This window comes from Dunckerocampus dactyliophorus, chromosome 10 (genome assembly GCF_027744805.1).
Source record: "Dunckerocampus dactyliophorus isolate RoL2022-P2 chromosome 10, RoL_Ddac_1.1, whole genome shotgun sequence".
NCBI lineage: Eukaryota > Metazoa > Chordata > Actinopteri > Syngnathiformes > Syngnathidae > Dunckerocampus > Dunckerocampus dactyliophorus.
Genome location: NC_072828.1, coordinates 21,828,937 through 21,853,366, shown reverse-complemented (window position 1 = coordinate 21,853,366; position 24,430 = coordinate 21,828,937). Strand labels below are relative to the sequence as shown.

At 39.4% G+C, this 24,430-nt stretch overlaps 1 protein-coding gene across 21 annotated transcripts in view; it reads left to right on the top strand.

The window, feature by feature from the left end:
* Positions 1-24,430, top strand: part of dock7 (dedicator of cytokinesis 7) — a 54,045-nt gene that overhangs the window by 27,515 nt on the left and 2,100 nt on the right. For 2 of the 21 annotated variants that reach the window (XM_054789905.1, XM_054789907.1), the window contains 28 exons: positions 1,427-1,519; positions 3,735-3,824; positions 4,778-4,873; positions 5,008-5,148; positions 5,409-5,522; positions 6,294-6,461; positions 6,739-6,878; positions 7,096-7,265; positions 7,542-7,720; positions 8,693-8,875; positions 9,163-9,298; positions 10,081-10,177; positions 10,426-10,443; positions 11,559-11,655; positions 12,350-12,484; positions 12,591-12,743; positions 12,956-13,114; positions 13,235-13,335; positions 13,997-14,189; positions 14,283-14,426; positions 14,524-14,655; positions 16,365-16,379; positions 18,288-18,413; positions 20,913-21,002; positions 21,075-21,311; positions 21,583-21,726; positions 21,824-21,930; positions 22,878-23,045. In XM_054789905.1, coding sequence (XP_054645880.1) covers positions 1,427-1,519; positions 3,735-3,824; positions 4,778-4,873; positions 5,008-5,148; positions 5,409-5,522; positions 6,294-6,461; positions 6,739-6,878; positions 7,096-7,265; positions 7,542-7,720; positions 8,693-8,875; positions 9,163-9,298; positions 10,081-10,177; positions 10,426-10,443; positions 11,559-11,655; positions 12,350-12,484; positions 12,591-12,743; positions 12,956-13,114; positions 13,235-13,335; positions 13,997-14,189; positions 14,283-14,426; positions 14,524-14,655; positions 16,365-16,379; positions 18,288-18,413; positions 20,913-21,002; positions 21,075-21,311; positions 21,583-21,726; positions 21,824-21,930; positions 22,878-23,045 — 3,626 coding nt within the window. The other 19 variants (XM_054789900.1, XM_054789902.1, XM_054789909.1 and 16 more) reach the window with 16 other exon arrangements.

Sequence of the window (24,430 nt, the reverse complement as noted above, 5' to 3'; positions counted from 1 at the left end):
AAAAGTGCTGCCTGCCATGAGGAAAATGGACAACTAGCGTCTATTGGGTTTAGGTTGTGATAGACATACAGTAGAGAAAATTGATGACACAGTAATCCCTCATATGTAGCGGTTGTTTCCACACCCGACCGTGATAAGTGAATTTCCATGAAGTAGGATTCCTTCCTTATAAATGGAATGTTTTTGTAGTTTGAGCATAGAAAACCCATTTACGACCTTCTAAATAAGTTTGGTTTTTTTTTTAGCATTATTAGAGTCCTCTAGAAATGAAACACCTCTATAATCCATTTTACATTCACATCACCCATAATAATAGAAAATAAAAGAAGACATAACATAGACTCATATTTTCATTTATTTTGGGCAAGAGTATATACAATTTGCTTATAATATGCAATTTTTTTTTTTTTTTACTATTATGAGGCCGTCTTCAACCACGAATCAGCATTCGTTTATCAATTAATACAGTGTTCCCTCGTTTCCATCGCAGGGGATAGGTTCCCAAAGTAGCTCGCAATAAGTGAAATACGCTAGCAGCCTAGCGATCATACAACAGGAAACAGGCAGTGCACCCAAGGAGACCTTGTCAATCAATCAAAATGCAGAACACAATGGGCGGGTTCTCCCTTAGCCAATCAGGACTGTTGTGGCTCTATATTTACTGGACAGTCTGGACAATCTTCAATTTCGACATGAGTATACAACACCCTCTATTGGTAGCAGTAGTAAATACAATAACAGACACATACAACAGAGCACCAATAAATCATCATACGCTGTAAAAAAAAAAAAAATTTGCACTAAAAAAAACCAAAAGAGCAAATCTGCGAAATGTAAACCGCAATGTAGCGCGGGAACACTGTACATTGATTTTAAACCACGATAGAGTAAGGCAGTGATGTTTGAACTGCGATGTAGCGAGGGACAAATGTACATTTATTTTAAACTGCGATAGAGTAAGGTTGTGATGTTCGAATGCAACGAGGGACGACTGTATTTAAATGCCGCACTGCGCAGGTTGTTTATTATTTCTACGTATTGTAAATGCTTTACATGTATTCTGTCTTCATTATTACTTTTAATTTAGCCCCAAATGAATGTGACCATTGAGTGAGTGATGTATTGGGATTATCTTTTGGTTGTGCTGAATTTAAATGCTTCATGTGCTGCTAGGACTTCTTCTCTATTGTTTCTGAGAGAGGGGGAGTGAATTCTTACTGAAGCGCCAGAGAGTGATTTTTTTTTTGGCTGTGGTGATTTTTAATATGATGACAAATGATCTTTTGGGCCCTTGTAATCATCCAGCAGTCCTGACCTCTGAACCTCTTTAACCTGTGACTATTCCTTCCCTCCTCCTTCCCCCATGCTGCTCGCTTATTGCCTTGCTTCCTGCTTGCCTTGTGTCCTTTTGACCTTGGCGCCCTAGGGCTTAGACCGGTCCAACTCGTGGGTACACACCATGGGTTGTAAGAGTGCCCCTTGGGGATCCAGCCCTGGGTCTGCTCCAGAAACCATGCAGGTGGTTTTATGAATACCCCGTCCTCCGCTTTGCCTCACTTCACTGAAAATAACCAACCGTGCTCACCCTAGAAGAATACTGACATATTTGGAGTTTTGGTGTTATTTGTGTACTTTGCTAGCTTATTAAGCTATTGATATTGATATGTGTTGCCAAGAACTGTCTGACGAAACATTTTCTTCAGATCGTTCCTTTAGTGACAATGACTTTTTTTCTCCCCCATTTCTTAAAATATTAAAAAAATACAATTACCAAAACTTCATAATAATTCAGTAGTCTACTAGAATTACATTCATAACTCTCCCATGATCCCACACATGAATCACAGCTGCCCCCATAACCACCTCACATGTAGTTAGTTTCATTTGAGAGTCACTGATCGAGTCCCTACTGAACACCACTCTTTTTCTGTTATTATTGTATGTGTTATTATTGTATAAAGTATACTGCAGTTAGTCTTTCCTGCGATTTCCAATGGCTATGGTTACATGGACTGCAATAATAATAATAATAATAATAATAATAATTATTATTATTATTATTGTTATTGCTATTGTTGTTGTTGTTGTTGTCCAATGTATTTAATAATTGAATGTTAATAATAGAATATTTTAATATTAAAAATATTTGAAAATGTTACAATACAGTATAAAGTGTTTTATTTTATATTTTACACTAGACACTATACAGAACACCATCTACAACCACGGTGCCAACACAGAAATGACAGCACAACATGTAACAGGAAAGTAAACATAGGGAAACTACAGTACTACGACTACTACGGGGAATACTAAACAACGACTATATTAACTGTAAACACATAACTTCAGCAGCATTTTGCAAAAGGTACCGCAAAGCATGCTGGGAAGCCAGAAGTACTCCCAGTGATGGGAGTGGTGCCACGTCCCAGCACACTTCTTTCACATTTCTTTTATATTTATTATCACTTAAGAACTACCGACACTCATGCTCGTCTCAGCTTCCAGTGGTTTTAAATTAAATGGAGTTTGAGAGCCCTGATTGATGGTACAAATAAATGTGCTGTAATTGCTTGGTCACATTGTTTTTCTAGCATTTTGCAGTGAGATAGCAGTAGGTATAGCAGTTAATGCCATCTGTTCTGTTCTTGTTCTGGTGTTTATAGACAGTTTGAAAGATAATAATAAATACTTTGCGTTAAAAAACATACCAAATGCATAGTATTTTAATAGAAATGGTTGGATGGTGTAACGTGGGGGATTTTAAATATGCTTTCATATGAAGTTCAAAGTATAGTTTTACTGTATTTACAATCAGATGATTGCTCTCCATGTAAACATAGCCATTCTACTGTTTTCATACAGAATGCTTTAGCGGTGTTGATATTGACATTCATCAAATACGGTAATGTTACAATGCTTAATTAGTTACGAGTTTGAAATAAACTTAATTAGGGAAACAAAACCCAGAGTCTTTTTTAGTAGTAATTATTGTGGAGGGAGTGGAGAAAAATAGTGGTGTTAGTCAGCCTTTCCTTTTAATCATAGTTATTCATTCTAACTGATTTAGCCTCCACTGTCTGCTCATTTTTGCATGACTTCCTACTAACCTCTTATACCATTCACTGTGTCACTGGAGCATGTTACATGTGAATGAACGTGTCTTGTCTGTTTGTGTGCTCTCTCGTCTGCCTCGCTTTCCATCTTCATGTGTGTCTTGTCTTCTGTTGTTCTAACTCTAAACATGCCAGTCTATTATGTCCACATCCAGCATTATACAAATCAGTAAGATTATACAGTAACAGAGCATGTTGTTGGCTTTTAACCTCTGACGTTAGGCTGCAAGATGATTCCCCCCCCCAATGTTTACATTTTCTATCAGTTTTCCCACCTATAGCCCGAGGGATGCGATAAATGGCCCATACATAGGAAGGACTGTAAAATCAAGAGAAACAATAATGTGATATTATACCCAGGGCCCCTCTATGGCATATTGGATATTACATTATTTCTATTTTAACATTGAAAATACAGTGCTACAAAATTGTGTGTGTAATTGTCTCGCGTCCACGTGTGTCTTTGTGTGTGTATGTAAGACATCACAGAAAGGCTGTGCGTTTGTTTGTGGACACCCAGACACCTTTTACTTTATGCTGTAAAGAAAAGGTGCAACCCCACACTCCTGTTGCTCCTCCACTAACTTTGTTGTCACCTTCCATTCATTCCACCCATAGGCCATGGAGCGCTGTGGCAATCGCATGTCTTCGCACACAGAGAGCGCCAGTTTCTTGCAAACTTTAACAGGACGGTTGCCCACAAAAAAGGTAGAGCCACTTGCACTGGGGGAGGAAACCACCCCCACCCACTCCTTGCCCCCTCACTTGTCTTGTCTGTGGATGTACAGTATGGCTCTGGATTGGTCATTGTTGTATTTGTTGGTTGTGGCGTCTTGCTGAATGTCACTGATCATAGCTGATTGCTTTGAGCCTGTAAGGGAATATCATTTTACACATACGATGGCTTGAGTCTTGCAAATGCTGCACACATTGTGTACTGTTATTTCCAAGTCTGTGTGCATGTTGTTGATGAATGAATGTCATTCTAGGTTGCTGTAATACAAAAAAGATGTCTATTATCTGTCAACGTGAGACCTGACATAATGCAACATTGTATAATCATTCTCTCCAGAATGTTCAAGTGCTTCTCACCTTTTTCTTCCTTGTTTAGCACTCTGAAGGGTCAGGAAAAAATAATGGCACTTTAATGTGAAATTGTGGCAGGCACTTTTTATTTAAAACATTGTGTCATGAGTTTGTGTGTTTAGTAGTGATCATTTTAAACGAATGCACACACAAAAAAGACACAATCACAAAAAGGTAATGTCTTCTTCAAACAAAAATACATAAATATTGATATTTCCTTCATTTATTGGCAGTAAGTAGCATTCTAAGGAAGTACAATTTGCATGGTCCTAAGACTGCACGATTCTTATGGTCGCCTTATGTTTTTTTAATGGTTTGTGAAGATTTTCATCTAAACAACATCTACTTGTCATCAATTTCAGTGCCAGTCGCACTTTACTAGACTTTAATATACTTTTACATAATGTAATTAAATGCACAAAGTGTGTCATGGGTCGCATATGGAAGTTTACAGTGACTATACATAATTTAAACGATTATTTCACCCAAACCTGTTAAGTATTTAAAATGTTGGTGTTTAGTTCTATCCATCCATGTCATCGCCTTCATTTGCTCTGCGTTCCTGTCCCATCCAGCTCTTTCATGAGGAACTGGCCCTCCAGTGGGTGGTGAGCAGTGGAAGCGTCAGGGAGGGAGCTCTCCAGCAGGCCTGGTTTTTCTTTGAACTCATGGTAGGAAACGCCTCATGTCTCTGCCAAATTTGAAACCCTGTATTAAATGCACATCTCTGCATTTTGCAGTATGCTCTGTAAAGTACATGACAACCCAGTATTCTGTGCTTGTACCCTGGCGCCTTAAACCACAGGTGAAGAGCATTATCCATCACCTTTACTTTGCTGATCGCCTGGAGTCGCCCAGAAAGAACCGATTCCCAGAACGGTTTATGGATGACATTACAGCACTGGTCAGCACCATTGCCGGCGACATTGTGTCGCGTTTCCAGAAGGTAGATAATGACCTGACATTTGACTCTCAAAGGTGCTACTTATAATGAGGCAAATAATAAACAGGAGACAAATACATCTAATAACACTAATTTAAGCCACATTGACAGAATCTTTGCACTTGAGCTTGATCGATATCGCTAATGTTGTTGCCTACATAAATCGTGTATCTCTTTTTCCATGTTTTTACTTATGTTTTCAGTCAGTGTCATTGGATATTTATAAAGCAGAACAAACGGTGACTTGTGCTTCTTGTTATCAGGATCTGGAACTGGTTGAGAGACTGAATACAAGTCTGGCTTTCTTTCTCAATGATTTGCTGTCAGTCATGGATAGAGGCTTTGTGTTCACCCTTGTCAGGGCATATTGGAAACAGGTAATCACCCACTTAGGATGTTTGAACATCTATTGCATTTACATGGCCAAGCAGTACAGGATTAGGCAAGTAAAGCAACACTGTGTTCTGATTTTCATCTTCGAATAACATCAGAAAATGCACTAATTAGTCAAAGCACCACGTAAGAAGACCGGCTCTCTTGTAGCAAACAATATGAATGAAATCTTCAAAATTAAGCATTCATAATGCGCGACATAATCATCAACCTTACTTATTTGTTCATATATTGCACGTAGAGTAATGAACAACTTCTTGTCTGTCTCCTTTCTTCTGCACTTGACTCCCTGCACTGTGCAGGCATTGTGTACATGGTGATGCATTCAAGTGCACTGTGTAACTCTTGAGTGTTTTAGATTAATAGTAGTCAAATTGTTTCTAATTTTATTCACGTACTCCCATTTGCGTACCCCTGGTGCACTGTGGGAACCTAGGTTCTAAATTATTTGGAGGGGTTCATGGGTTTGAAATCATATGGTGGTAGCTGGTTTATGATCAGGAGGAAAGTCTTTGCGATTGTCATGGCAACACTTGATCATATACTCCATGTGGGTATGAAATTAGTGCACCTGACAATCATTTTAATTGATGTTTGTATGTGATAAATAACGCTGATGATAAAGGATTTCAGTCTCTTATTTGAGCGCATACAAATTAGCAAGAATAAAACACATGTAAAAAGGATTTACTTGTGATGACACATTTTCCTTTTCTGTATTTTATTTAATAAAGTCCACGATTTCCTCTCAACAGGTGTCTGCAAAGATTTTCACGTTGCAAAACCCAACCTTAGAGTCCCTGAGACTTGATTTCTTGAGAATAGTGTGCAGTCATGAACACTACGTCACTCTCAACCTGCCTTGCAGCTTGCTCACGCCACCTGCCTCACCATCACCGTCTGTCTCTTCAGCAACTTCACAGGTCAGATCTTAAAATGTTGCTAAACTGGCATAAATCAAGGTAGTTTGATTTGTATATGAGTTAGAAAAAAATCTGAATTCATAAAAACACGATCCCGTTATGTACCGTAATCTGGATGCTCCAAATAATCATTTAGCAAATAGTACCATCACTGATAATAATGAAAAAATGAAATAATCACACATTTTGAAATTATTTTACTTAAGGCAAATACAAGGTGCCTTTTTCTTTTTGGGTGTATGTGCTTGACTAGTTTTTTCTTTCGTCTTTGTCACAGAGCTCGGGGTTCTCCACACATGTGCAGGACCAAAAAATAGCAAACATGTTTGAACTGTCCGTGCCCTTCAGAGAACAACACTTTATGGCTGGGCTGGTACTGTCACAACTGTCTGTGATACTGGACCCAGACAACGAGGGGTTAGTATGTGCTTGGTAACTTATTATTGGAGGTTGATTGACTGAATACAATTACATAATATGAGTGAGTCTGGCCAAATAAACCTAGATGCTTATTCACTTGCAAAGATCATGCCAAATTCATTGTTCTACCAAATTGCAGTTGTTATTTTTTTCAGCCATGATTGCAATATATCTGAATAACGTGTTTTTCTTATTTTTCCCAATTTTTTTCTAGGATGTTTGGCTTGCATAAGAAAGTGGTTAGTGTTGTTCATAACCTGCTGTCCAGCCATGACTCTGACCCACGTTATGCTGATCCTGAGGTCAAAGCCCGGGTTGCTATGCTCTACCTTCCTTTGATTGGCATTGTCATGGAGACACTGCCACAGCTCCATGACTTTACAGGTACTAATTAAAGCATCATCTTACAGCTTAATAATAGCCATATGTTATACAGTGTCGATGAGATTAGGAGAGTTTGTGTCCGAGTGTGGAAGCATGACACAAACTACAGCTGTAGTGCACACGCTTTACAGCTTGCGAGCTACTTAAAAAGTGACCAAGTCAAAATGATCTACCTACTACTATCAACGTGGAAAACACATTTATTTATAAACATATTGAACATTCTTTTTTTGAGTACTCTCTCGGTTTTTCAAACACTTTCCTCTCCTTCACTAGAGTCCCTCAACCAATGGGGTCGGCCAGGGGGTCCCCAGGGAGCAGCTGTGAGCAGCAATGGGGAAGATGCCGAGGGAGAGGCAAACAGCATAATTAATCAAACTGTTGCCATGGCAATAGCAGGCACTGCCACTACCTCTTCGATGTCCCGACCGAGCAGCTTCTTGTTGAATTCGCAGGTAATTGATAGTATGATCCTTTTCTTCTTTCACCCAGCCGAGTTGAATTTAATATTATTATTCGGGCTGTCAAATGATTCAAAAAATGAAATCAATAAATCAAGATTAATCACATTTGCCACTATGTTTGAAATATGGCCATTTTTGTTGTATTTTATGTACAGAAAGATAAATGACTCGACACAGTTATAGACAGTTTTATTTTTACATATATATATATATAATAATATAATATAATATAATATAATATAATATAATGTATTAAGAGCTCCAAATGAACTGAGAATTTGAATCAAGCTAAAGGTATCGCACATGTCTGAAAATGCTAGTTAGTGGCAAGAACGTTTGAATGAAGAGTTGCGTTAAAAGACAGCAAGTAACATATTTTGAGTGTAGATTTATTTTCTGGGATTTCCGAGCATACTTAAATGCAGCAAATTGTACAGTCGCACTGAGAGTTACGTTAGTGAGCAATAAGAATATCCACGTACTGTTTGTCTTTGTCTTTGTGTATTTAGATATTTAGACCACGCATACGCACATAATAAAGATGTTGTGGTTTTCAGAGTGTCACTGAATGCAACTCATTGTCATCTAGTGACAATGAGGAAGTGTCGTTCCCAGGGCGAGCGGACTAGAGACGTGTCTGTGAGTTGGAGATACATATATGGTGCTGGAATTGTTGATGTGTTCAGGGCATACTCTGTGTGACAATCTCGGGACACTATTGTGGCTCCATCTGCTGTCATAACAGAAAGATGTGGCTTGACATGATGCACATGCATTAATGACGGTGACAATTTTTACGTAATTAAATAAGTTAGTTACCGCCGTTAAAGTGCTATTTCTGACAGCCCTAATTATTACTAATCACAATTGTGAACTGTGTGAACACTATTCTCACCACTTTTGAATTTTAACCTATTGAATTTATTTGTCCTCTTTTGCCTTTCTCACGGTCGGTCTCCCAAGGCGAATCGTCAGCATGGGAGCTTCTCGGCCGAGTCAAGTCGCAGTCTGCTCATCTGTCTACTCTGGGTGCTAAAAAATGCTGATGAGCTGGTGCTACAAAAGTGGTTCACAGATCTTTCAGTGTCCCAGCTGAACCGCCTATTAGAGCTCCTCTACCTCTGTGTCTCATGCTTTGAGTACAAGGTAAGATACTTAACATTGCGTCCTTTGCAACTAATATGCTTTGGCTACTGAATATTGTAACAAAACAGCCTTCTTTCTTTGTGTTCTAGAAGCATGCATTTTTCTTAATATATTTCTTATTATTGATTCTGCTTTGCTGTTGTCTTTCATGTTAATGCATGTTTTCATACAATTAACCAGCTTTGCTTCATGAGTGCTGTGCTGCAAATGACTTTCCTGCATTTTTCTCTTTTGCCACTCACCCTCTACTTCCTGGATACAAGGCCCATGTTGTGTTCACCATGCAGGGGAAGAAGGCATTTGAGCGCATGAACAGTCTGACCTTTAAGAAGTCCAAAGACATGAAGGCCAAGTTGGAAGAGGCCATACTTGGTAGCATCGGTGCCAGACAGGAGATGGTGCGACGCAGTCGTGGACAGCTAGGTGAGCTCACCAAAGGGAAAAAACAATCCAAAGTCAATTTTATTCTTAAGTAATATGGTTTGGTGCATGTCGTTCTTTGCAGTTATTTGGTGTCCTTCTATTGGTGTACCAAGCACAGTGGTGATAGGGTAGAGTGACACACACTGAAGGTAGTTAATTAGTTAGCATAATTGAACTTCCTGTGAGAATCTGAATGGAAGAAGCAGAAAAGAAAACATGGCATTATTTATTTATTAGAAGTATGCACCCACTGCACCATGCTGTCCTTCCCGTCTTTGCTGAAATCATTAGCAGGATATTCTGTCAGAGTGGTGTAATGTCAGGCTTTTTACAGGGGTTCATGTTCATGTCAAATTTTCACCCTTTTGTGTGTGCGGTTCAAGAGTAGAAGAGTTTACACCATAAGCCAGGGGTGGGCAAACTTTTTGACTCGCGGGCCACATAGAGTTAACAAAATTGGCCGGGGGGCCAGAGTATATATTTGACAAGCTTATAATTCTAACAGTCCATCTTGGAAGCGACTGGTGGGCCGGACTCAAATGCTCGGGCCGGATGTGGCCCCGGGCCTTACTTTGCCCACCCCTGCCATAGGCTGTCCCACATTCTTCATGTGGCTATAGATGACACAGTCAGATCAGGGTTTACTCTTCCAAATTGTTGTGTAAATTTGGCGAACAATACACATGCTTGTGGTTGTGAATTAAAATGTATGCCTCACTGTGTACGCTTCCACTCTCTCTACACAGTGTAAAAAGCAAATTAATACGTTCTTCTGCTTTCAGAGCGGAGTCCATCAGGCAGTGCCTTCGGCAGCCAAGAAAATCTACGATGGAGGAAGGACATGACCCACTGGAGACAGAACAGTGAGAGATTAGACAAGTAGGTTTTGTCATAATACATCTGGATAATTCTTATTGTATCATATACTGTCTTCCAAAAACCAGACTAGCCACCCAGGTTGATTTTATTTCAGTATATGTTGAGTTACAGCTAAAACCAAATACAGAATTTTAATTTTGTTTTAGCAACTATAGGAATCTTTGTTAAATTACGTTTTCATCATTCTGTTGAACTCGTTCCAGTGTAGTTTTCTGTTAATTATTTCATGTTGCTGTGTGTTTATGTAGGAATCACAGATCAGTCAGGTATTGTATGGCCCATATTTGCTGTGTGTTCTTTTGAGTCTCAGTTTTCTTTGAGTTCCTCGAACAGTGTGTTCACTTGCATGTGGAAGTACTGACAGTTGCAGGTATAAACTGAGTTTAGATTGTCTACATTACCCAAGAAGAGACTTTGAAACCATAATATTGATTTATTTATACTGTATTTAGACAGTTTTTTTCAATCATCAATTCATATGTTAAATAATCTGAAGTTAATTGCAACTGTATAGTTGTAAGAAGAGATTTATGTACACTTAACATGGATATGATTGCTTTGTGTATTTCTCCAGAATTACATTTGCAATGGCAATTAATGTATGAAGAACATACTGCCGTAAAATTAATGTTATACTTGAGTAGTACTTGAGCAGTATTATCATGATTGAGTTGACTGTTGAGTAAGTGCCCACATGCACATGAACACACCACAAGAAATGTCTCTATGCTGGTTCTTACCCTTAAACACTCCTCAATCTGTCCCAATAACATTGTGCTTGTTTTGATAAGTGGTGGCTGAGTCGCAATGGCTTTTTAATGTGTGTTGCTTATTTTTAGCCTGAGAGTGGTGTGTTTTCCTTCTTAATGTGGCAGAAAAAGCATTTTGTCATTTGTTGTTTTTATTATAAAACATATACAGTATTCTGGGGAATATTGCATAGGTGATTTAAAGCCAATTGGTAATATTATCTTTCAAATTTACTTGAATACCTGATGCTATCCAAAAAGTAACCTCAGTCTATTATCTGGTGTAGTCGATGATGAACAGTTACCACAAAACACTAACACATCTTAAATCACTAGATGTGTTTTTGCTGAAACCCTAGAGTATTAATCTAATCCTTGTTAGGATTCATTCAGACCAGTGCAGCATAGCTTTGGTGCCTGTGGTTTTTTACAAGGATGAAGACAAACCACTGCTGTACAAATCTTCTCCCATTTAATTAGTTAACTAAAATGTTTTTCTAATGTCTTCTCTGGGAAAATTGGCTTGATGGTGGTGGCTGGAAATGAGACCTCCTGGACTATTTACTTTGGGCAATGTTGAATTGTTGGTACTTCCCACATACTGACACTGGTTTCTGTTTTTGTGATTATAGGACCAGAGCGGAGTTGGAGCATGAAGCACTTATTGATGGTAACCTTGCAACGGAGGCCAACTTGATCATCCTTGATACATTGGAGATCATTGTGCAGGTAATGGAGACAACATCCATCCATTTTTTTTTATACTGCTTGTCCTCTTTAGGGTCACGGGTAAGCTGGAGCCTAGCCCAGCTGACTTTGGATGAAAAGTGGGGTACACCCTGCGCTGGTCGCAAGCCAATCGCAGGGCACATGTAGACAAACAACCGTTCACACTCACATTTACACATATGGACAATTCATAGTCTCCAATTAACCTAACAAGTGTTTTTGGAATGTGGAAACTGGAGTACCTGGAGAAAACCCACACATGGGGAGAACATGCAAACTCCGCACAGAGATGCGAAACATCAATCTCCTGACATGCTAACCACTAAGCTGCCGTGCAAAATGACTTCTTTGTGGAGTTTGCATGTTTTTACCGAGCGTCTTTTCTCAAACTGTTTACCTATAGGTATAAATGTGAATGTTTTTTTCTATTGCCCTGTGATTGACTAGTGACTAGTCCAGGGTGTACCCAACCTCTCACGCTAAGTCAGCTGGGATAGGCTCTAGCCCACCCATGACCCTGAACAGAATAAGTGGCAGAAAATGAAAGAAGGAATGTTTGTATTGTTGTTTTCATTTGATGAAATTCCTGTATTTGACTGTCCAGGTGTACCTAATGTAGTGCCTGTTGTTTTGTCACTGTCACAACTGTGCTCATTTTTTGTTCAACAATAAACATGTGTCTGTCTGTCTTCAGACGGTGTCAGTGACTGAATCAAAGGAGAGTGTCCTTGGTGGGGTGCTGAAAGTCTTGCTTCACAGTATGGCTTGCAATCAGAGCGCCCTCTACCTGCAGCACTGTTTTGCGACACAGAGAGCACTTGTGTCGAAAGTGGGTCATCTTTAAATATCAGAACATTTATTAAAATGTTTGTGGGTGTGCGTTGTTTTTATTAGCCTGCCTTTGGGTGATGTGGGCGTTTTTCCTGTCTGTTTAGTTTCCTGAACTGCTGTTTGAAGAGGAGACAGAGCAGTGTGCCGACCTCTGTTTGCGACTGCTCAGGAGCTGCAGCAGCAGTATAAGTACCATCAGGGCCCATGCCAGCGCCTCCCTCTACCTCCTCATGAGACAGAACTTTGAGATTGGGAACGTGAGTTCATTGGATAGTGGATAGTGGATAGTTTCTGGCATTATTGCTTTGCTTCTCTATTGTTTCAGTATTTTATTTGTATATTTCATAACCATTTTTGTCTCTTCTAACAGCTAATATCTTACTAATGCTTCTATTTTCCTGTTTGTGCCGATTTTATTTTATTTATTTATTTATTTATTTTAATTTTATTTATTTTATTTTTTTTTTAGAATTTTGCAAGGGTCAAGATGCAGGTGACCATGTCTCTTTCTTCATTGGTGGGAACATCCCAGAATTTTAACGAGGAGTTCCTACGTCGCTCTCTGAAGACCATCCTTACTTATGCTGAGGAAGACCTTGAGCTTAGGGAAACTACTTTTCCAGACCAGGTATTAACTATGACTATATCAGAATATAATTGTTTTGCATTTGTGTGTCATGTGTGTAAACCTGGCAGAGTTTTGGGAAATAACCTATGTATTTGAATGCTCACTTTGTTTTTGTTTTAGGTGCAAGACCTTGTTTTTAACTTGCACATGATCCTGTCTGACACAGTCAAGATGAAGGAACACCAGGAAGACCCAGAGATGCTTATTGATCTCATGTACAGGTACAACGCTGAAGCACATTCAATAAAGCCCTGTTGAATTATAGTGTAGTGTTTCCCCTAAGAAGGGCGCAAGAAGATCAAGGTCATTTAATTTTAATTTAATTTTCCTGTTTAACGCCAGATCAAAATAATGAAATAAGAATACCTTTCATATAGAAAACTTCTATGCATTGTCATTTTATTAAACACCCTAAACAGCCTTACTCTTTTAACACATTTCTACATGGTCAACTGTTTACCATTTCTCATATGCCTTGTATTGTGGGCAGAGCAGAGATCGCAATTAATTAAATATTGCGTCTTAAAATTGACTTCTTGAATTATTTTTTACTGTGTGCTTCATATTATGAAAGTTTGTGAAATGTAATTTTGGGACAATTGCAATATAGTTGGCTATGTTGCACATGTGCATGTGTGCAGGCCAGCCCAATTCACCCAACACACACACAAACACACACACACACACACGTGCTGTGCACATGCGTGTGTGTGCCTCAAATGTAACTCAAGGAGCGATTTCACTACAGTTGACGCTGCGCTGCGCTTGTTTGTGTTGATGCCCCACCACCCAAAGGCTATAAATCTAGGGGAAGCACTGTAATATGTCCCTCGTCTGTCATCATGAGTATTTTCATAACTTTAAATCCATATTCATCTGTAGAATTGCCAAGGGTTACCAGACGTCACCAGACCTGCGGCTCACATGGCTCCAGAACATGGCTGGAAAGCACTCTGAGAGGAACAACCATGCTGAAGCGGCTCAGTGTTTAGTGCACAGTGCTGCCTTGGTAGCAGAATACCTGAGCATGTTGGAGGATCGCAAGTATCTTCCTGTCGGCTGTGTCACCTTCCAGGTCAGGACATCTTGCAACATTTTTGCATGTGAAATGCCGGCCAGTGTACGTGTATTTTATTCATTCTGTTTGTGCATTTGTGTGTATATGCAGTATATTTCCTCCAATGTGTTGGAGGAGTCTGCAGTTTCTGATGATGTGGTGTCACCGGATGAGGAAGGCATCTGCTCGGGGAAATACTTTACTGAGCTCGGCCTAGTGGGACTCTTGGAACAAGCTGCTTCATCCTTCTCTTTGGTGAGAATGTTAAAGGGTGGATGAAGGATTACAGAATGTGTGTTGTTCCTGTTAAATCCTGTTAAAATTGTTTGTTTATCTCTGTTTTTCCTGTTAGGCTGGCATGTACGAGGCAGTAAATGAAGTGTACAAGGTACTGATCCCAATCCATGAAGCCAACAGGGATGCAAAGAAGCTAGCCACCATCCATGGTAAACTTCAGGAAGCCTTTGGCAAAATCGTCCATCAGGTGAATATGTATTCTATTTCATTGTCTCCCTTCACAGCTTCACAGGTTTTAATGTAAGGTCTATGCTGACGTAGGCAGATTTTCACACTGACGTTCAGTATTTACAGTCGTCCCTCATTTATCGCGGTTAATAGGTTTCAGACCAGACCTTCCACGAAGTACAATTTAATTATTAATAAATGGAATATTTTTGTATTGTTATGGCATAGCAAACTTATTTACGATCGTCTAAATAGGGTTTTTTGACATTATTAGAACCCTCTAGACATGAAATATATACTGTAGTCGCCTTATCTACCCATATAGTCACCTTTATATTTGTGTTACCCAATATAGTAGCTATAATAAGCGAAAATAAGACATATTAGACATAAATAGGATAACATAGACTGACATGTTAGCAGTTACTTGTTTTTTTTTTTTCTAGACAGCGTACTTCCTGTGGTGGCTATTGTGTCATCAGTGTATTGTAATGGCAGACTTAATTGGCTTTACACTCGTATTACTCAATACAGTAGTAGACATGATAAGAGCAAATAAAGCCATTTAAGATGTAAATAAAACTCCTGCTTGTGTGTGTCACAGTAAATGTGTTCCATAGTGTGGAGGACAGGAAGTGATGTCAGAGGTTCAGAGTTTATTTTTAGCTTGTCATGGGTTATGGCCCCAACACTAAGCCCATGTTGTTGTTATTATGATTATTATGTTGTGAGGTAATTTTAACCTGCATTAAATGGCTGTTCTGGCCATCATGTCTGGTGTTTGTCTCAATGACTGACACCTAGTGGTCAATGTTTAATATGACATTCACAATTTGAATGCTTCTTCTGCCTTGCATTTGTATTTATGTTCATTTAGCCATTGTTATGCTTGAAAATGCCAACAATAAACAGTTTGCTTAAATATACATTTGTTTTTACTAGCAGTAGGCTGTACTCAACCATGAAACAGAAACATTAATTAATTTTTGAGAATCCACGATAGAGTGAGGGCGTGATGTTCGACCCGCAATGTAGGGAGGGAGGACTGTATATTTAACTCTAGAAAGGCAAATGCTATATATTATAACAACTGAACGAAATTTATGCCAGTATCAATATTTGGTGCCCAAGACTTCTAAACTGCATTGCTTTTAAATTCCAAGTTATAATTTATATAACCACAGTTTAGCATGCTTACACAGTATTGTTGTGCATTTTTCTTAATATTTCATACAAATTCGGAAGTATATCTTAATAAAAAAGACTTCAGTAGAAAACAACAACTCAGTCATATATGTACCATTCATAATGTGGCTAAGAAAGTACTTAGGTGTCAATTGATCTTCCTCTGGAGGCAGTCATTGGTGGCACTGTTATAACTTAAAGGATTCCAAATATTTTGCTTTTCCTATGTAGATGACGCCTGTCTCAGGCAAACATTTTACATTCCGATCATAGTGGGCATTTTAAGAGAGTTTTATTCCATGCATGTTTTATTTTACTACACCAGTTTTTTTGTCGTACCCAGTATTTCAGCCACAGGGTGGGTGTGTATACTTTTGCAAATACCCTTTTATACAATTTGTTTGGTAGGAAACAAAGTGTGCATGAAGTGACTTTTGGCATGGAATTATAGTCCTCCTATTGTTACTGTAACATGACTGAATGTGTGGCAGGAGTTGTAAGTGTGCTGTCGTTCACATGTCCTGTGTTCTGTTTATCACACAGAGTACTGGCTGGGAGGTAGGTGGTTAAACTGTTCCTGCTTGGCCCTGCTCGTCTTTGTTTATTTACCTTTTTTTAAATTTTTTTTTACATTATGATTTTTATTCACACTCATTTCATTTGCTAGCGGCAAGCTATGTGATACTCGCTTTGCTTTTCACATACGTCTAGTCCAGTAACATCTACATGGAAACGTCAACTGTCTGCCACCATGAGGCAACAACACCCTTGTTTTCCTCTCACCTCTTCCCTCATGTAGTGCGAGAGGGACTTTTTATTTCCCGTGACACCGTTAACAGGCTGTGTGCATGGGAGCCACAGTGTCTGACACTAAAAGTCTTAAGTGAATGCATCACTTGCGCATTGTGCACTTTCCTAGTCCTCATCTTCTGTCTGCCTGAGGTGTGCCAGTCAGAGCACACCCGCACACTGACATCACTTGCTGTCATACTTCCTCATATCTTTACTCCCGGGGCTCGATTTCAGTGCAGTGTTTTTATGTCTTGGCCTCCCTGGTTTAACCATGGGTCAGTGTTCCACACACAATTGGAAAATCATTCAATCTGGCATCCGAGTTCAGCTTGAGAGCATCATACAGTACGTCTCAAGATGATTTGTCTAAAACTCACAGTAATCGCTTATGAACTTGATTTTTTTATTTTCACCCTGTTATTTCATTTGTTTAAACTAAATCGACCCCTGTTTATTATGATTTCCATCCATTTACTATGTCTAGTTAACAGTATTAACAATTTGTGGTTGTTGCATGGACAGAGCACTCATTTCTTCAGGAAGTGCACTGACTGCACTGTGACAGTGCATGGTGTGTTTTGGAGATTGTGGAGCTTTATTTTCTCACTGTTTGACTTTTTTCTTTATCACCGTCTACCTTTGCATGGTCTGGATCCTCCACAATCAGTTCTTGTTCTGACATTCTATTTTTGTTGTTGGTGTTAATTCCAATGTGTTCATTGGTAGTTGTGTTGTTTTTGAACATTTCTTGGGAAAGTTAATTCTGATTAAAATTTGTTCTGTTTTCTCCTTTTTTTTTCCTTTTTTTTTTATTCTCCTGGTTGCCGACCCCTCCTCCCCACTTTACTTAATTGTTTCTTGTGGTAAGTTTCTTTGTTTTCGGGGCTTCTCACATTTCTGCTCATATATAATTTTACGATTAGCATATGTCGTGGCACTCCTGAATGCGTTTAGTTTTTGATTTATCATGATTTATTAACAGCCTTTCTGCTTCTTATGCTACACACACACACGCATACATACACACGCCATACTTGTGAGCTGGTTGTGGACATCAGCCTAGACATTTGTCCAGCATCCGCTCATCTGCATGTGTGTGACCTGTTAAATCAGCAGGTAGACTGGTCTGGGTTGGTGTCGACTCTGACCTTTTTGAAGATCGTGGATACATGGTTTCTTATATTCAGAAGTGTCCATTAAGATCAGACATTTAGTTTTTTGATGACTCTGAGTACTCGCTGAATATAGCAACAGTTTATGAATGAGGGTGAAGCGGTTGCGCCATTTTTTGTGGCGGTCCAAATTTATTAATGGCGGGCTAAATGAATGTATGGGTAGCACTGAAATTTAATGAAATATGTTGCTGGCTGGTGGATTTGTGGTTTCAGTCAGGCTGGTTTCTGTTTTAGTTTTCCTTTGGTGTCATATTCGTAATTTTTGGGGTTGATCCAAGTGAGAAAATATCCAACATTGATTGGTACGTTACAGAAAAGGTCAAATGAGTACATTTTCCATTTATTTCGGTAATTTGATCTGTACAGACACACATGGCTGCTAAACTGCATTGAGTGCACCTTTTGTGATCATTCTCGATGAAAAGAAACATTTTATGATCCCTGGTCCTGTTTTCACGCAGCACTTAAACGTCTTTTCCGTTGTCTGCAGGACGGAAAGAGGATGTTCGGAACGTACTTTCGGGTTGGGTTTTACGGCTCCAAATTTGGCGACTTAGATGAGCAGGAGTTTGTGTACAAAGAACCAGCCATCACCAAGTTGGCTGAAATCTCTCACAGGCTGGAGGTGAGTATCACTAAGACATATTTGGTATTTTACTTTATAATAGCAACTGGCCACCACAACATTAGCTACACTTGCACAATGTAGATAGATATAGTATTTTAGATAATAATAATAATAATAATAGTAATACTGCTAATTTGATTTTTACTTGCAATAATGATGATTTGATTTGTTGTCTGTGGCTTAATAAAATGTATTTTTGTCCAAAACACATTTGTATAATACAGAAATCCCTCATTTATCACGGTTAGTTGTTCCAGTCCCGATTGTGATAAGTGAATTTCCTCGATGTAGGATTCCTTATTTCTAAGCGTAGAAAACTTTTTTTATTAGAGCCCTCCAGACATGAATTAACACCCATATAGTCGCCTTTACACTCGTAGTATTATAATATAGTAGACACAGTAACATTTGCAAATATGCATATGATTTGACTGATAAAAGGCCGTATGCAACCACAAAACAGCAAGATGTATTCATATCTTTTTGAAAACGTGATAGCGTGAAACCGTGAAATTCAAAGTGGTGAGGGACGACTGTAGTGCAATAATTTACACTTAACTCACCAAGTACAGCAGTGACACTAATTAATTGTGCTGTCATCCACTTATGTGTGGGAAATGAAGTGGAAATAAAGTGGAATTTTAAAATTTTAAGTGGAAAAGATGCATTCTGGCCATCTTTGACTATATTTCCAGTTTAGCAAAATGCTTCATTGTCATGGTTGTAGTGGTGTAGGGCTGAACTGCATCAATATGAGATGTGTCAGTGTTTTCCCTCAAGATTGTACATCTGATAGCTCACTATATTGATGAACCGATGCATTATAATGTGCGACCGAGCCACATGTGCATAAGCAGTGTGTTTAGAAGCAGAGTGACGACACCATCTGCTGTACAGAGTTGTGACGACAAGCTACACAGACAGTCCCATTATGTATTTGTGAGCAAGGGTGAACAGGTAGTGCCAAATCTATATATATATAAAAAAAAAAAATCAAATCTTTCTGTGGCATTCCGAATTTACAGTATCTGTGACAGGTCGCCACAAATAAATGAATGTGTGGGAAACACTGGGCAAAGGTAAGTGAAATATCTTTACATTGTGCAGATATGCCCAATAATGTAGCCAGTGTGCCGTTACACAGTAGCTTGCAAAAAGGGACCTTTTTTAAAAATGCTATAAACCACATATAGCTGATTGTGCACTAAGAGGAAGGCCTGAACACAGGGTCCAAATTAAACCTCAAACCACCGCCAAGATTTTGGCCAAAGAAAACAGATGGTTTGAAAGAGGAGTAAAGGAAGCTATTTTTGTCGAACAACAGAACCCATCATTGAATCGGAATGGTGGTTTGAGGTTTAATTTGGACCCTGTGTTCAGCAGGTTACTGAGACCAAAACCCACAGCTCTTAGTCTTGCAAATGAGGTGAAGCCAGGGCCGAGCCAGAACAATAGATGCTAACGAGCCAGTATCAGAGTCGTTCATACCCAACTCAGGGAGCGACACTTCCCTTTTATCGGAGGTGTTAATAGCAGGAGAGGATTATACCACTGCTCCGCCCAGGCTTAGTGTAAGGAACCAATAGAAGGAGGGTGTTGGCACACTAATTCCGCCCACTCTTACTGTATTTAAGGCCTAAGCTACCAGCACTTATTAGTTCGCTGACGAAGCTCTTCGGATGAGGAGCGAAACGTCCGACACCTTCTTCACAGAAATACAGATGACGTCTCAAGAAGCCTTTCCCTCGATGGACAACTCCTGTACGACTGAGAGCCTACACAGACGTTAGTGGCATAAAGTTGAAATATTACAGAAAAAATACATTTTTTTAAGTCATAATATGAGAAACAAATTTTGAAAATTAGGTTGGAGAAAAGTTATATGAGAATAAAGTCAAAATATGAGAATTAAGTCATAATAGCGAGAAGAACATTTACAAGGACAAAGTGGAAATAGTTGGAAATTTAATACAAATACAGTAACAGTGGAAATGTAATTTTATTAGAATAATGTGGAAATATTAGGATAAAAAAAGTTGGTTTTCTAACAAAAAAAACAACTATTTTATGGGAATAAATTTGTAATGTTATGAGGAAAAATAATATTTTAGTAGCATAGAGTTAAAATATTAAAGAACAACATTTTTTTAAGTCATAATTTTATGAGAAACAAGCAAAACAAAATGAAGTTGTCATTTTTTTGGGAAAATTAAGTCGGGTGACAAAGTTACAATATTATGAGAATAAAGTCAAAAATATTATGGGATTAAAGTCATATTCCAAAAAGAACATTTAGAAAGATTTATTTAGGAAGAACGTGTAACTATTTGGGGGGAAAAAACCCTGCAAAAACGGGAAAAAGAGTCTCCAAACATGTCTAACATGCATGTTTTGGGGACGTGGAGACCAGACGTGCTCACCACTACTCTACTCTATTGAAAAGGGGTTATTTACTTCAACAGTCCAATGAAAATGTAGCTTTTTGTTTCTTGACAGGGTTTCTACGGGGATCAGTTTGGTGAAGATCAAGTAGAAGTCATTAAGGATTCCAACCCAGTAGACAAGTGCAAGCTTGACCCTAATAAGGTTGGACAAGAAAGCACATCATCCAACCGTACAACCGAGCATGAAGGTAAACTAACTCCCGTCTTCTTCCAGGCCTTCATCCAGATCACATACGTGGAACCGTACTTCGACACCTACGAGATGAAGGACCGCATCACGTACTTCGACAAGAACTACAACTTGCGGCGTTTTGTGTACTGCACCCCCTTCACGCTGGATGGACGGGCGCATGGGGATCTTCATGAGCAGTTCAAGCGCAAGACCATCCTGACCACCTCCCATGCCTTCCCTTACATCAAGACACGCATCAACATCATCCACAAAGAGGAGGTAAATAAAACCATCCCATCAGTTCGGGGTGCATCGATCCACATTTTTTCACTTCGGATCTTCCGATATTTGCAGATACAAGAGCTCTGTTTGCTTTAAAGGGATACATTCATTTTTTTTTTTTTTTTTACATTTGCCAACCAGACTAAAGCACGGACATGGCTAATGGATCTGCAGGAATTACGCTGGTATCTGGAGCCGATACTGGATGGGTTCGGCTCCATCCGTACCATCAGCATGAAGAAAACTGACTCTTTATCTCCCCTTCCAGATTATTTCCACCCCCATTGAGGTGGCCATCGAGGACATGCAGAAGAAGACGCAGGAGCTGGCCTTCGCCACCCACCAGGATCCTTCTGATGCCAAGATGTTGCAGATGGTGCTGCAGGGGTCAGTGGGCACCACTGTCAACCAGGTGAACGTTCATAACATCCCTCATATGGTCCCGACTTGTTAAGAAGACAACAACGCCTTCAACGTTTCACGCACGCTTCAAATGCGTGTTTTTTCAGGGGCCGTTGGAGGTTGCCCAGGTGTTCCTGTCCGAAATCCCTAGCGACCCAAAACTGTACAGACACCACAATAAGCTACGGCTCTGCTTCAAGGATTTCACAAAGAGGTAGGAAACCTTCAAAAACCATCTATTGTACCTTTAACTTGAAATATTGAACACAATTCATTGGTTAATTCATTTTGTAGTACTTCCGGGTCAAAAATGTGTATTTTGCATGCTCACATTTTGATAGGTTTCACATGAGCACTGATAAATAGATCAGTCATCATCCTACATATCTTTTATTCCAGTCTGATGTTGGCATCCTTCCGAACGAATGCGTTGAATTTGTGCATCACTTTTTTTTTTTTTGTCCACTCATGATGGCTGTGATTGAAGTCTGCATGTTAATTGAATAGAAAATTGAAGGGGAACGTTTAACAATCATGATAAAGCAGTATCCGAAGTACCAAAATACATACAACCAATGATAAAGCCTCGTTTTCAGTGGAATCCCCACTCAGTGTGGGAATTGGAACACCAATATAAATTAAATCTTCAAGATTAAACACTTTTAATGCACAAAATGATCATCAGACGTACTTATTTGTTCATATAATGCACACAGAGCCATGAACAACTTCATGCTCTGTCTCCTCTCTGCTCTGTTCTCCTTGTGCCTCGTAATTGTGAGTGTCCGACACTAATTATTTTTCCTTTCTATTCACGTACTATTACATTTGGCGGACCTTAGGTTGTACATTTTACCTTTATTATTACATATTCATAAATTGTTACTGACTTCGGGTGAACCAGATATGTTTTCTGCAGAAAAAAACAGCCTGTTTTCAGAGGGGGGAAAAAAAAACAACACAAAAAAATTCACAAATTTGCTAGGCTGCGAAAGCTGAATCGCAGATGTGCGGGGGTGCACTTGATCCATATAGTTCATATGTTCTTCTGGCCAGATTTGTCCCGTTACAAATTGATGAGCTCTACGACAGCCTCATGTAATTTGTGTGGCTTAAGAATAAAGTTGAATAATGAGTCTGGAAAAACCCACATTCCTCAAGATGTGAAGACGCCCTGCGAAAGAACAAGAGCCTGATTGGTCCCGACCAGAAGGAATACCAGAGGGAGCTGGAGAGGAACTACCACCGCCTGAAGGAGGCGCTGCAGCCTCTCATCAACAGAAAAATCCCGCAGCTTTATAAACCAGTGCTACAGGTCAACTCGCACAGGTAGGTTTCCTTTCTGATTAATAGTGACACACACACACACACACACACACATTCTGGTGGTAATGGCCATGTAAAAGTAGTCTTTGCTTGTGCTCTGTAATAATCATGCAGCAAACGGACAGCTTGACTAAGGTAGTTTGGGTCGTGCGGATGTGATAAGTTGTGTGTTTGCATCATTTGTACACTTTCCATCCGTCACAGTGACTTCAAAACACTGTAAAAATGCATGTGAGACTTCTTTTAACTCATTCAATACCAAAGACGTATTTCTAAGTTTTTATCAACCCAGAACGGCCGATCCCAACGACGTATTTATACGTCTTTTTCGTATGGTGATGACACGACTCTCCACTAACGCATGTCACTTTCCGAGCAATTTTAAGTCATAAAAAGGGCCACTAGGTGAAAGAAGTGCATTTGATAAGAGCTCGGCAGGGATCATAGATGGAAAAATCACACATGACAGTAAGGAGGAAGTGAGAGAGCATCGTAGGGAAATTGTTAACGCATGCACACGCACACATAGTTCAGTTCCAAATGTGAAAGTTGTAAATAGTTCATGGTGTTGTATTTGTAAATAAATTATTTTTGGTGTAAAACAACCCCTTTTTTGTTTGTGTAGTTTAGATGTTTGAGCTGTCACAAAAGACAAAAAGCTGGTTTTCTCCCTTTTATGCGTCTGTGTAGGCTCTCAGTCGTACAGGAGTTGTCCATCGAGGAAAAGGCTTCTTGAGACGTCATCTGTACTTCTGTGTAGAAGGTGTCGGACGTTTCGCTCCTCATCTGAAGAGCTTCGTCAGCAAACTAATAAGTGCTGGTAGCTTAGGCCTTAAATACAGTAAGAGTGGGCGGAATTGGTGTGCCAACACCCTCCTCCTATTGGTTCGTTACACTAAGCCTGGGCGGAGCAGTGGTATAATCCTATCCTGTTATTCACACCTACGATAAAAGGGAAGTGTCGCTCCCTGAATTGGGTATGAACGACTCTGATACTGGCTTGTTAGCATCTATTGTTCTGGCTCGGCCCTGCCTTCACCTCATTTGCAAGACTAAGAGCTGTGGGTTTTGGTCTCAGTAACCTGCTGAACACAGGGTCCAAATTAAACCTCAAACCACCATTCCGATTCAATGATGGGTTTGTTGTTTGACAAAAATAGCTTCCTTAACTCCTCTTTCAAACCATCTGTTTTCTTTGGCCAAAATCTTAACCTCGCTGTCCTGAAAAGAGTGATTGGTAGCTTTCAGGTGTAGATGTACTGCTGATTGAGGACCACTAGCATTGTCCCTGCGATGTTGATAAAGCCTGTATTTAAGGCCTAAGCTACCAGCACTTATTAGTTTGCTGACGAAGCTCTTCGGATGAGGAGCGAAACGTCCGACACCTT